This window comes from Talpa occidentalis, unplaced genomic scaffold (assembly GCF_014898055.3).
Source record: "Talpa occidentalis isolate TD23 unplaced genomic scaffold, MPIMG_talOcc4v2.1 talOcc4.4, whole genome shotgun sequence".
NCBI classification, from domain to species: domain Eukaryota; kingdom Metazoa; phylum Chordata; class Mammalia; order Eulipotyphla; family Talpidae; genus Talpa; species Talpa occidentalis.
In genome coordinates, this window is record NW_023604295.1 from 126844524 (window position 1) to 126855982 (window position 11459).

The 11459-nt window shown below is 35.2% G+C and overlaps 1 protein-coding gene across 3 annotated transcripts; it reads right to left on the bottom strand.

Annotated features, from left to right (window-relative positions):
* Positions 1-62: 62 nt before the first annotated feature.
* CNOT7 (CCR4-NOT transcription complex subunit 7) lies at positions 63-11451 on the bottom strand. Of its 3 annotated transcripts, none has more exons than XM_037526304.1 (7): positions 11260-11451; positions 9597-9807; positions 7937-8130; positions 7136-7297; positions 4266-4410; positions 1949-2059; positions 63-373 (listed from the first exon to the last, which is right to left on the bottom strand). In XM_037526304.1, exons 2-7 carry the CDS (start codon positions 9711-9713, stop codon positions 245-247), a joined length of 858 nt encoding a protein of 285 aa, XP_037382201.1. In that variant the 5' UTR covers positions 9714-9807; positions 11260-11451; the 3' UTR covers positions 63-244. The 3 variants fall into 3 exon arrangements, with proteins under 3 accessions (XP_037382201.1, XP_037382202.1, XP_054556993.1); XM_037526305.2 differs by lacking the exon at positions 11260-11451 and adding an exon at positions 10934-11029; XM_054701018.1 differs by lacking the exons at positions 9597-9807; positions 11260-11451 and adding an exon at positions 9426-9576.
* Positions 11452-11459: the final 8 nt, after the last annotated feature.

Below are 11459 nucleotides of genomic sequence, written 5' to 3' on the forward strand. Positions count from 1 at the left end.
TTCCCACTCTCCGTCACACATGCCTGTTAACAAGTATATTAAGGCCAAATTTAACCTGAATGTTTTTCTATTTATTAAAGAGCTGAGATGGGAAGATCATACTAAGTACTGAAAGGGAAAAAATAAAATAGGCTATGGAAAAAAAAAGTATTGTCTACTGTTCAAGGGATTCAACCGGAGATAAAACCTATATACAAGCATGTGTGCATCTCAAATAAAATAAAAACAAAAGGACTATTTCATGTCATGACTGCTTGTTGGCTTCCTCTTCATATGCATTCCCTGTGCCATTCTGTACATAGGATGAACCAGAACCAAGGCCATACAAATGACCACAATATTTGGCATCATCAATATGATCTTCAAAGAACATCTAAAAAGGAATTTTGGAAAAAAAAAAAAAAAGAAGATAATTTTAACCAAAAAGAACCACTGGTAATTTATATGTAAGCACTGACTGTTCATTCACTATGATGACAGCTCTATTCTATGGTGTCCCTTTGCAGCAACACATTTAAATTCAATGAATAAGACTGACTCTCAAGTATAGAGCTCTAAAGAAAAAAGATCACAGAAAATGTATAAATGCACATCTTTCCTATTAACATTTACAACACCTTAATGAGAACCTGTAATCATGGAAATATGGCAGACTTTTATTCCATTAATTTAACGATATTAAATGGTAAGAATGAATGAAAACAGCCAATGATGGTGGTTGTGGTGGGCAGAGTTTAGGTATGTTATGTAGCTTTGTGTCTATGTGCAAGGCTGAATTGGCAACAACACTCAAAACCTAAATATGTTCTGGACAGTAAAACATAAATCTTCATACTAGGTTACTATCACTGGAGAAGCCAAGAAAAATAAAGATAACAAATAAATAGCAGAGAATCCACCATTATTTGAACCATAAGGGAATATTTTTAAATGTAGGGCTGAAAGCCCAAAGATTTTAATTCTCTAATATATATAGCACTGGGAATAGGTACAAAACAAAATATTTACGTATAAAGACAGTCTAAATCACTTCCAAATCAGTACCACCTGGCAAAACAGCTATTTATGCTTTGTATTATTAAGTTTTCTACAAAAAGTTTGAAATTCCCAGAATTCCCAGTCAATTCTTTAATGTGGAAGAGTATAGATTCAAAATAATTCTAGAGTAAATACTTTTCAAAAAGAAAAATTTTTATAAGCAAAAAGGCCATTCTATTTTGCTTTTACACAAGGCTCTTTTCTTTGCATTTACCTATAGTGTAACCTAAGAGTAGACTTGGGTTCATTAAATTTCGTTCTTCTGTTACTATAAAAAATCTTTACCTTTGAGGAACTGGTCTTTCCTTCTGCCTCTTATGGATAGTCTGACCATTATAATTTTTGGTTCAACAACTTCAGATGCAACCCCTTTAGAATTCAAAATTTCCTTGTAAGACTCAATCTACTAAAAAATCCAAGTCCTACTCTGTAAATTCTTAAAATACGACATGAACAGATAGCATTTTTACTAGTGATTTCATGCCTAAGAGATGACAATGCCAAAGAAACTTAACATCTAGATTTCTTGACTTGGTAGAAGCAGCACTGATGTAGTCAATAGGAAGAAGTCTGGAGTTCCTCACTAATAATTATCTTAGGTAAAAGTTACTAGGCTTTGGCTTCAGTTTTCTCATCCAAGAAATAATATGTGGCTAGACCTCATGATTTCTAAAGCAGGCTGATCTTTTAAGTTTTTTAATTTACGAAGATCCTATTTTCTCATTTCCCTATCAACTACATTTCAAGATGACTTGTTTTTTTACTATTGTCCCTCAAGTGTAGTGATTTCTATAGTACCTCTAATTATATCTTCACCTAAAAAAGTACTTAATTCTCCAAAAACTTTTGTCCTAAGATTTTTAATGTTCTCAACCTAACAACCAAGAAAAAGGCACTGATGTCTTCATACTTCTCTCATTTTGAAAAAGGCCATTCCTGTGAGCAAGGAATCAGATCCTGCCTGATGCTGTGGTCCTATCCGTTCCAGCTCTAACTGTTCAGCAACTTCCTGTAAACCACCCTAGAAGAAACAAAAATTGCCTGTCAAGAGAAAAACATTGTAATGTCTGAAGTCACAAATTACATAACGTAGACACTCACCAAAATATAAATGAACTTTAGTATATAAAAAAAGGACCTTATAAAAACTGGTAATAAACAGAGAATGTGAATTACCACTACTGTGATATACAATTTAAAAGAAGTTTATAATTTAACAGAAATCCTAATTGGGATTCTAATTGGGAAAATTCATCATCATGTATTTTACACCTTGTGACAAGTAACTTTTTTAGAGATTTGGGGGAAGCAGATCATAACAAGATAACAGGCATACAGGGTATCATTTATCAAAGTCAATCTATATAGCAATTACTAAGAAACTGCAGGCAGTAACTTTCAAGTTTTCTTAAGCTCTGGCCAACACTAAATAAGTGTTGTAAAGCAAAACTATTATGACTAATTAAATAGTCAAAACTTCACTAAGTGCTTAACTATGCTTCTATTAGTAAAAAAGGAAGAATATGTTTTTAAGAGTACAACTGCCTTAAAGGCTATGTCAATATTGCTAGGGTTAAAAAGAAATATATTAAGAATGAAAGACAGGGAAGAATAAAAGAAGGAAGAAGGAAGGGAGCGAAAGAGAAAAAAAAGGAGGCAATGGGGAGGTGAGCATGAGAGGAGAAAAAGAAAGCAAAGAACAAACGTTAGACCAAGAACAAAACAAAAACTAAGAAATTTCTCTCTAAATTAAGGCCTCTAGTCCCAAACTAGCCCTTCTCTATATCACAGGTTGAAACAACACAGCTGTTGCTTCTGTGCTAAAAATAGCATGAGGATTAGGTTTCTCAACAGCTGCTTAGGAGAGTAAGGAATATGGTCACTCAGTTTGGTTGACTATAGGTCAAAAACCACCTTTTGTCACTAACCTAAACTTTAAAATAATAGTGTATTTAGAATATCTGATATACTTGGGACTTTTCCAATAATATACACAACAATTCTTTGGTTCTCTGTTCCCCAAAACTGTCATTGTATAGACATGCCTAATTTTTAAAATCATTTCCAAAATCAAATGACAATATTTAGGCCTTAGATTCTTAGCAGGGAGCCAAGTGAGATTCCATAGTAAGGATATGTGACTATAAAGGTTCACTAGAGTAACAGCTAGAAATCTCTATAAATTGCAGAGGATTCTGCTGCTCTTAAGTGCAACAAATACAGAATAAACGTTCTTAAAAAGCACTTTGTTATATGCTGTCTTGTATAATGAGGCCAAAAGACTGCTTCTTTCATAATTTTCAGTTTGTCAAAAAACAAGTTTCCTTATTCAATTCCTATTTTTTACCTATTTAAAAGGCACTTATGGGTACCATCTCCTGAAAGTTTATTTGCATTTCAAAATCTGTCCAACCTTGATGTAGCATCTATGAAGAAACCAGTTTATCTATATATTTTATTTACAGTTTAAAATTCAAACACACCTGCAAAAAATAAAATCATTGTATGCCTTAGCTCTGTACCACCATAGGTAAATCCATTTTCAAACTGATGAAGCATTTTTCCTTAGTAAAGAAACTTTCCTTTTGAAAGAATTAATTTCAGATGTTACAGTATGACAAAAACATTAAGCAAAGCCAGAATGTAAACTACTCCTTAGATAAGACCTAGACACTTACTATTAACAAACTGGTATAATTAGGCTCCCTGCCCCCAAAAAATCCAAAACCACCTAGCCTGCTAATTTTTTGAATATGATCCTATGACTAGAAAAAAACAAAATAGTATCTAGCCAAAATATACTGAAAGGGGAAGTTGGTTTTTTTTTTTTTTTTTTTTTTTGCTACATGGCTGGTTATAAAGGCACATTGCTAGCCAATACAGATTTGATCTTGTTCTGACAGATTAAGAGTGAGAAACTTTCATTATTGTGATAAGAGCCTCGTTAGCTCTCACATTTCTGTGCTCGTTTATAACTGTTAATCTAGCAAGCAATGACAAAAATCAGATCCTTTGAGTTTTACTGAAAACTTAATTCTATCAAAATATATTAAAGCTTTGAAAAAGGTTTTCCAATTATTATTTTTTCAAGAGAAATAATCTAATGTTCAAAAAAAATTACTGCATTTAATATAAAACTTAATAAGGCTTAAATCAAATCCCAACCTAGGATCTTATATGTCAGTAAGTCTGAACAGTGTACTGATAACAGATAAACTACTACTTACTTTGAGATTTTTGCAGCTCTTCATGAGGTACTTCACATCATAAATGACAGGAAAAAATAATCGAAGGATCTCAAAGAAGTCAAGTTCTTCTTCAGGCAAGTTAGAGTTGGTCAGGATTTTGATTAAATAGCCAAAGTCATAACCACTATGAATGAATTAATATAAGGAGGACACATAAATACCAGAGATGAAAATTAATTTTTTCTACTATCAATTTTGAGTCACATTACAGGCATAAAAAGAATGAACCAAAAAAAAAAAAAAAAGTGATTCTGCCTCTTTAAAGATACACAAAAGAGAAAAACACATCTATATTTATTTATCCAATGATAGTAGAAATTACCATCCTTTTACAGTGCTAAGATCTTGTTACCTTATCATACAGAGATACCAATATGCAGATCTACACTACCGCCCCAAGTGACATATAGCAGATGTCTCAAAATTTAAGTATGGAAACAAAAAACAAAGATAAATGTAAAGTTGGCTAAAAAAGTCAAAAGGAAGGAAGAGTACTGGTAAAAATAATGCAGATTTTTCCATAAAAAGGTCATCTACCTTGAAATTCAAAGAGCAATTCCCTGATAAAATATTTTCACTTCCCTAATGCAAATCAAAACTACAATGAGATACCATCTTACATGTGAGAATGGCACATATTAAAAAAAACTAGCAACAACAGATGTTGGCAAGGATTTGGAGAAAAAGGAACTCTGCAACACTGCTGGTGGGAGTGCAAACTGGTCCAAGCACTATGGAGAGCTATGTGGAGGTCCTCAATCTGCTAAAAATGGAGCTTCCATATGATCCAGCAATACCACTCCTAGGTATTTACCCAAAGGACACAAAAACATTAATTCAGAAGGACACTTGCACCTCTATGTTTACTGCATCATTATTTACAATAGGTAAGCTATGGAAACAACCCAAATGCCCAAAAACAGATGACTGGATCAAGAAGATGTGGTACATATACACAATGGAATATTACTCAGCAATCAAAAAAGATAAACTCATGCCATTTGAGCAACATGGATGGATCTGGAAGGGATCATGCTCAGGGAAATAAGCCAGAAAGAAAAAGAAAAATACCGGGTGGTCTCACTCACAGCAGGAATTTAGAAAACCTAAATAAGGGATCAGGAAAAAGACTAATTATAATAAAGTAAAAATCAAAATCAATAGGCAACTATAAACCAGAGACACACTACATGGGGGGAGAGGGGAGTAGGATCAAAACAAGAGGGGTGGAAATTTTACAGGGAAGATAACCAAGATGAAAATGCATTGTACAAAAATGAAAAACTATGTAAAAAACATAAAATAAAAATAAAAAAATATTTTCACTTCCCTTACGTGATTTTATTAATAAGTATGTACTTTTTTCTCTCAAAATTCTGTTTATCTCATTATGGCTCCCTAAGAAATACTACGTGAATGTTGCATATGACAAAAGTGAACTGAGTAATAAAGGCTGAGAAATACTATCTAAAGTATAAAATACAAACTCCTACACTCTCAAATCAAGATCTCCTACCCCATTATTTGGCTTTTTCCACAGCTGTCTCTCTTCCTACATTCATGAGCTGCAATTACACACACTCCCTTTTCCTGTGTGCCTTACAAGATCCCTTCCCTAAAAAGCCCAATTTCCATAGACTCCTTATACTACAAAATAAATATTGTTTTCTCCTGTAATTTAAAGGGCAGGAGTCTCATTTTTAAAATATCTTCTAAAAAAATCTCTGCATATAGTTGGAACTCAAAAGGAGGGGAAAAAAAAAGAAAGCTTTGTTACTGGAATTAAGGAATATCAAAGATATAAACAGAAACCTCTAAATTTCTGGCAGTTGGCGAAGTAACTTTACTGCCTACAAAGTATATAAATCAATATAGCACTTGGTTACCACTAGTAAAAATAAGTTTATATTTCAGTTTAAGATTTATAAATAAGAGATTAATCTTTGCTAGAAATAGAGTAGGCTATGAATATATTTAATGACATTTAGGAGAATAAAATCTTTTAACTTGACAAATATTCAAATACATCAATCTAATCTTGTGCTAAACTCTAAGAAATGAATCCTTTCTGTTTTATTCATTTAATACCTCAGTGTATTTTGCCCAGAGTGTTTTTTGAATGAAAGAACATGTCATCTATTGTGAAAGGAGAGGATAATGCTTTCCAGTTCCTTTGTTATTCTGATGACCAGGAGAGGAAAAAAGAACTCAAATTTAAGTGTTTCTCAAATTAGCAGAGATTTAGGACTTGTTCCTCAGATACAGGCTCAAATGGAGAAAGGGTAGGTGAGAATTGGTAAGGTCAGTATCTTCAAATCAAAAATTACTATTTGGTAATATATCAAAGTTTATAATATGAATAGCACTTCACTATAATCATTCTATAGGCTAAAGTGAGAAATTCTAAAGCATGAAGACAACTTTTTTTAAAATGTGTGAATTGGACCAAGTATAAAAAACATTAACATTTGCATAATATATAGTGCTTTTCAAAAACAAAAGGCCAAATAAAATCATTCCAGGAGCCACTTTTAGTTCCTGGGCTGCCAGCTTAATTTAGTTTTACTCAAACAGGAACACATTCTTTCTCTAACCTGGAAGTCTACTTTTACCAAAGGGAAATAATTTCCCTTCTAGAAATTCTCTTCAACAATCAAGTTTTATATTATTACAAAGAATTTAAAATTATCAGTCCAAAGGCTGATAATTATCCTTCTAAAGGCTAGGAGACATTATATGGCAGCCATTCGCTGGAGAAACAAGCCTGAAATTGGTGATACATAGACCCAAGCGAAGTGTGAAGCAACTAGAGGCTAACACAAGTGTCATTTTCAATGCAGTCTTTTTACCTATGAAATGATAACCATTTGACCCCTTCACAAAGGACTACTCCTGAAGTCATAAGAAGTTCTGCAAAGTACTGAGTCTCAATTCCCTCCTCCTCATGTTTTTTAAACTGGATACCAGATGTTGTTAGTAGCTCTATGGAATCTTGGGCATACATGTCCTCCCTGGCAGGAGACAAAAAAGGACAACATTCAAGAGTGCCATACTTCAAACAAGCCTTTTCTCCCATCACATTTACAACGACAATACTGGAAACAACAAGTGAGGGGATTGACTTGGGTCCAACTGTTCCAATGTTTCATACATATTCAAGGAAAATACAATTTAAACATAAAGGTCATGATTTCAGGAAAGTACTCATATAGCAAACAACCACTCAATATAACCCAATGGTGAGATTTTAATCATTACTACCAGATTCAGAATACTATAGCAGCCACCATTTTTCTCAGTTGAAGAAAGACAATGCTATGTTGCAACATACTTAAAATGTATTAAACATTTTGCTTTCCCAATTTATAGTCCATTTCAAATTTTGAAAGGTCATGTTTTCTCCTTTTATTATAGAATTAAAAATTTCAGGATAAAAATGACTTTTAAATTCAAATACTGTAAATGTGAAGATATTTTTTGAAAAGTATCACTGCCACTCTTATAAAACCAAGTGCTTTAGATTTTTATATATTTCCAAGATAACTATACCAAATTCAGTGTAAATCTGATTCACTATACATAAAGAACTCAATTCCTAAAACTAAACTTAAAAATAAAAAGTGTTTGGGTTATATTTATTTCTCACTTACGTCAAATTAAACTTAAAATTAAACTGCCAAGTTGAAGTTCCTGGAGGATATTCTCCTTGCTCATTCATAAATGTCAGTCCTAGCTGAATTATCTTTAACAAGTCTACATTACACCGCAATAGTTGGTACTGATAGTCAGCATTGCTCCTGAATTCACCAATGGGTCTTGCAACCACACCTGGAAACTCGGTGTCCTGTAAAAGTTTTAAGATTGGTTACTAAATGGTCATAACCACCATTCTCAAATTCCTAGGATAATTAGTGACACAGATCAAAGAATCCTACTACAGATTATATTCTATTCATTTATATTCAACAATAAATTTATTTTTAATTACAAAGTCCTTTAAATTAGGAATCACATTTACTTTTCAGAACCCTAAACCTCTACAAACATGTCTTCTTTTCTTACTTTGAATATGCTAATAAAAAATTACTGTGTGTAAGACATGTATGATAAATGTAACCAAGCACTCTATTCCCAAGGAAGGGGGAAGGGACATCAAAAATTCATGTTTTTCAAGGGGTATATGGAACTATGCTACAATATCTTAATGTTAAAATCAAGTTCCCTAAAGACCAAGTTTAAAGGAATGGAAAAAGGTATGTATTTTCACATTACTTCTCTGAGACAAAATTTATTTAAACATGAATTTATGATGTCCCATCCCCCTTCCTTTATTGGATGCTATATGCTATGCTTTGTGTTGAGAGGAAAAAGGATCATTAAGACACTAATCCATTGCTTCAGAGAGCTAATAATCTAGATAACATAGTAGCTCTAACAGTTGTACAAGGTATTGTAGTAAAGCAGCAAAATAAAGTACACAATCGAGGCAGACTGAATAGCATACACAAAAGCAGAGCTGTTTAAAAGTAGTGTACACAGAACTCCAGTGACAATCAAAAATAAAATAAAACTGCAGATCAACAATGACTCACTGGAAGATCTGATTTTTCTATGTTTGTCTGAGAAAGACTTCTAGAAGTTCCCAGAAGTTCCCTGGCTTCTAGAAGCTTATCTGGTATTATCAGTTAAGACTTAGTGTTGCTAAGGAGCTGATCTGTCACTCAGATAAGCCTTAATGGTCTTCTGCTGAATATAAATAACTTCATACTTCAACATCAGACAGTTTCTCTGTAAACATGTCTGAACATAGAAAAAAAACAATAAACATTGTCCAACTATAAAACCAACCAAACATCCTTTTCTCTCTGCAATTATTAGAGACTGTTATTTCTTTATTGCCTTAGCTTCACTTTAGTCTTCTCTCATGTAGTCAAAACTTGATAACTTAAAGAATTATCCCACCTTTCTGATGGTATTTAATATGGAACAGAGGCTTGTTTCCTTAATCCTTCCCTAAAATCACTTGACATAAGCCCAAATCCTAAGTCTTTTTAAACTCTCACTCAATTGTCCCCTGGTTCCTAATGGCATGCATCTTCCCTCATTGCAATGAGTAATAAATCCAACTTGTCAAATTACATGTGTGTTCCTGCTGGACTTGGTTTGAAGACAGTGACAAAACTTAATTTTCATAATTAAATTAATCCTAAAAAACAAAAACAAAAACAAAACAGCTAGAAGGGCCGAACTCCATACTTTTTAAATCCCTCTTCCCCTTTTAAAAAAAGACAGATTCAGTCATAAGCATACCATAGCAACGTAATTATATTTTCGAATAACTTGACGAATTTTCTTCATCTCTTCATCCAGGTTGCAAGCCCAAACTTCACAAATTCTTTGGCTATGATCTACAGTTGCTGCTGGCATAGTGAGGGCACAAGGAAGTCTAGATGCCAAGCATCAAAATGTTATACTTGATCCAGTATTTGTTTCAAAAATACTTTATCCTTTATTTGTGTACCTGTCAAAATAAAAACCAGCTATGTCAGAAATCTGAATAGTAGAATAACTGAGTATACAGAAACCTAAGATATTATTCAAAGTACTTGATTCCTAAGAAAATCCAAGTTTAGAAAGTACTAAGGTTACAGATAATCAGAATGAAAAAAAAAAAAAAGGACAACAAAACAGGTTCCCTGGTTCTAATATCAATATTATGTAAAACAGTGCTTTCTGGGTGTACACACTATTTTTAAAACTTTTCATTAAAGACTGCCCTGAATTCACACATCTTCCGATAGAAAGACATGGGTTTTTCAGATAAAAATCAAACGCTAAATACTGATCACACTTGACAAAATCAGATGTGTGTTAGGACAAAGGTAGTGTTTGCTTTTATTCTTCATTAACAGAACATTCAAAATCTGATTTGAATTGTTAAAACCACTTGCATTCATTCAAGCCAGATTGCAGGGCACAGTTTTTTTTTAAAAAAGAGCTCTCTCTGAGAAATAAGTATCATAAGTATCATAACCACAGAAGCAGTTCTAGCTTCATAACTACAGAAGAAAGAACACAAAAAAGTATCTACATTTCAAACTGTCTTTGGTTTCCTAAACATCAGATCATTTCCCTTAGTTATTAAACACATATACTATGTTTCTGGTCCACAAACACAGGTTTCATAGTATAAAATAACAGTACAGGCCAGCATTTTGATTCCTGGGCAGGGAAATTCCACATTTTCCCTTATTTTCACGTAAGTTTGAAAAAAAAAATATCTTCACACACACGGAAAAAAAGGGTTTTGTGAACCCTCGCCCTCCTAAACTCTGCAGAAACAAATGTAACCTCGAGCGCCTTATGAGCAAAAGGCAAAGGCGATTCAGGAGACCCCTCCTAGGACACCCTCTCGAATCCGCTACAGACAGACAACCACCACTTTGGAAAGACCTTGCAGCTCAACAATGCTCTCCTCCACTTCCTTCTCTACTGCGGTTCCAGAAGCCTCGAAGAGGCATCCGAAACGTTCACATCATTGCAGGAGCATCCCTGCAGGCTCCCAAAGAAACGAGAGGCCAGCACAGAGCTATTCGAGTCATAGGCAACTCTCTTCCCTGGCATAAAGCCGGTGAGACGATACTAACAACCATTTACAGCAGCCAGGAGGACTCCCGAGCACTGCCGCGCGAAGGAACACTCGGCGCTAAGGCTCTTGGCCACCGCCCTCCACTCCCAATTTCCGTCCAACAGAGCAGCCCCAGGTACAAAGCCCTCACGTCATCACTCCGCGCCCGCCCCTTCGCCTTACCCCCAGCCCCAACTACCTCCCCCCTCTCCACCCGCAGCCTCTTCCCTCCGCCGGCCGCGCTCCCGCGGGCGCCATCGCGCACCCTCTCCGGTTTACCGTTCCCGCCCCCTTCCTCCTTCCCCCCGCCTCCCCCCGCAGGGCCGCGGCGGACTCCAGATCTACTTGTGTCGCTGCGCTCACGCTCCTCCTCCTCCTCCTCGCCATAGAGACAGCACCCGGCGGCGGCGGCGGTGGCGGTAGCGGCGGCGGAAGCGGGTGCCCCATAGACACCTCTCGCCGGGAAAGGGGAAGGGGGAGCCGGAGCGGCGCCGCACCGTGCTGCGCCGTCGCTGTCGCACGTCCTGACGGGGGCGCCGGATGAT

Bases quoted from the DNA above. Each gene is read 5' to 3' on its own strand.
- CNOT7 (XM_037526304.1), bottom strand. From the start codon at position 9,713: ATGCCAGCAGCAACTGTAGATCATAGCCAAAGAATTTGTGAAGTTTGG. The intron at 8,131-9,596 runs GTATGCTTATGA...AAACTTTTACAG, and splicing joins AATATAATTACGTTGCTATG to GACACCGAGTTTCCAGGTGT. The intron at 4,411-7,135 runs GTAAAAAGACTG...ATTCATTCATAG, and splicing joins AAATGGTTATCATTTCATAG to TGGTTATGACTTTGGCTATT.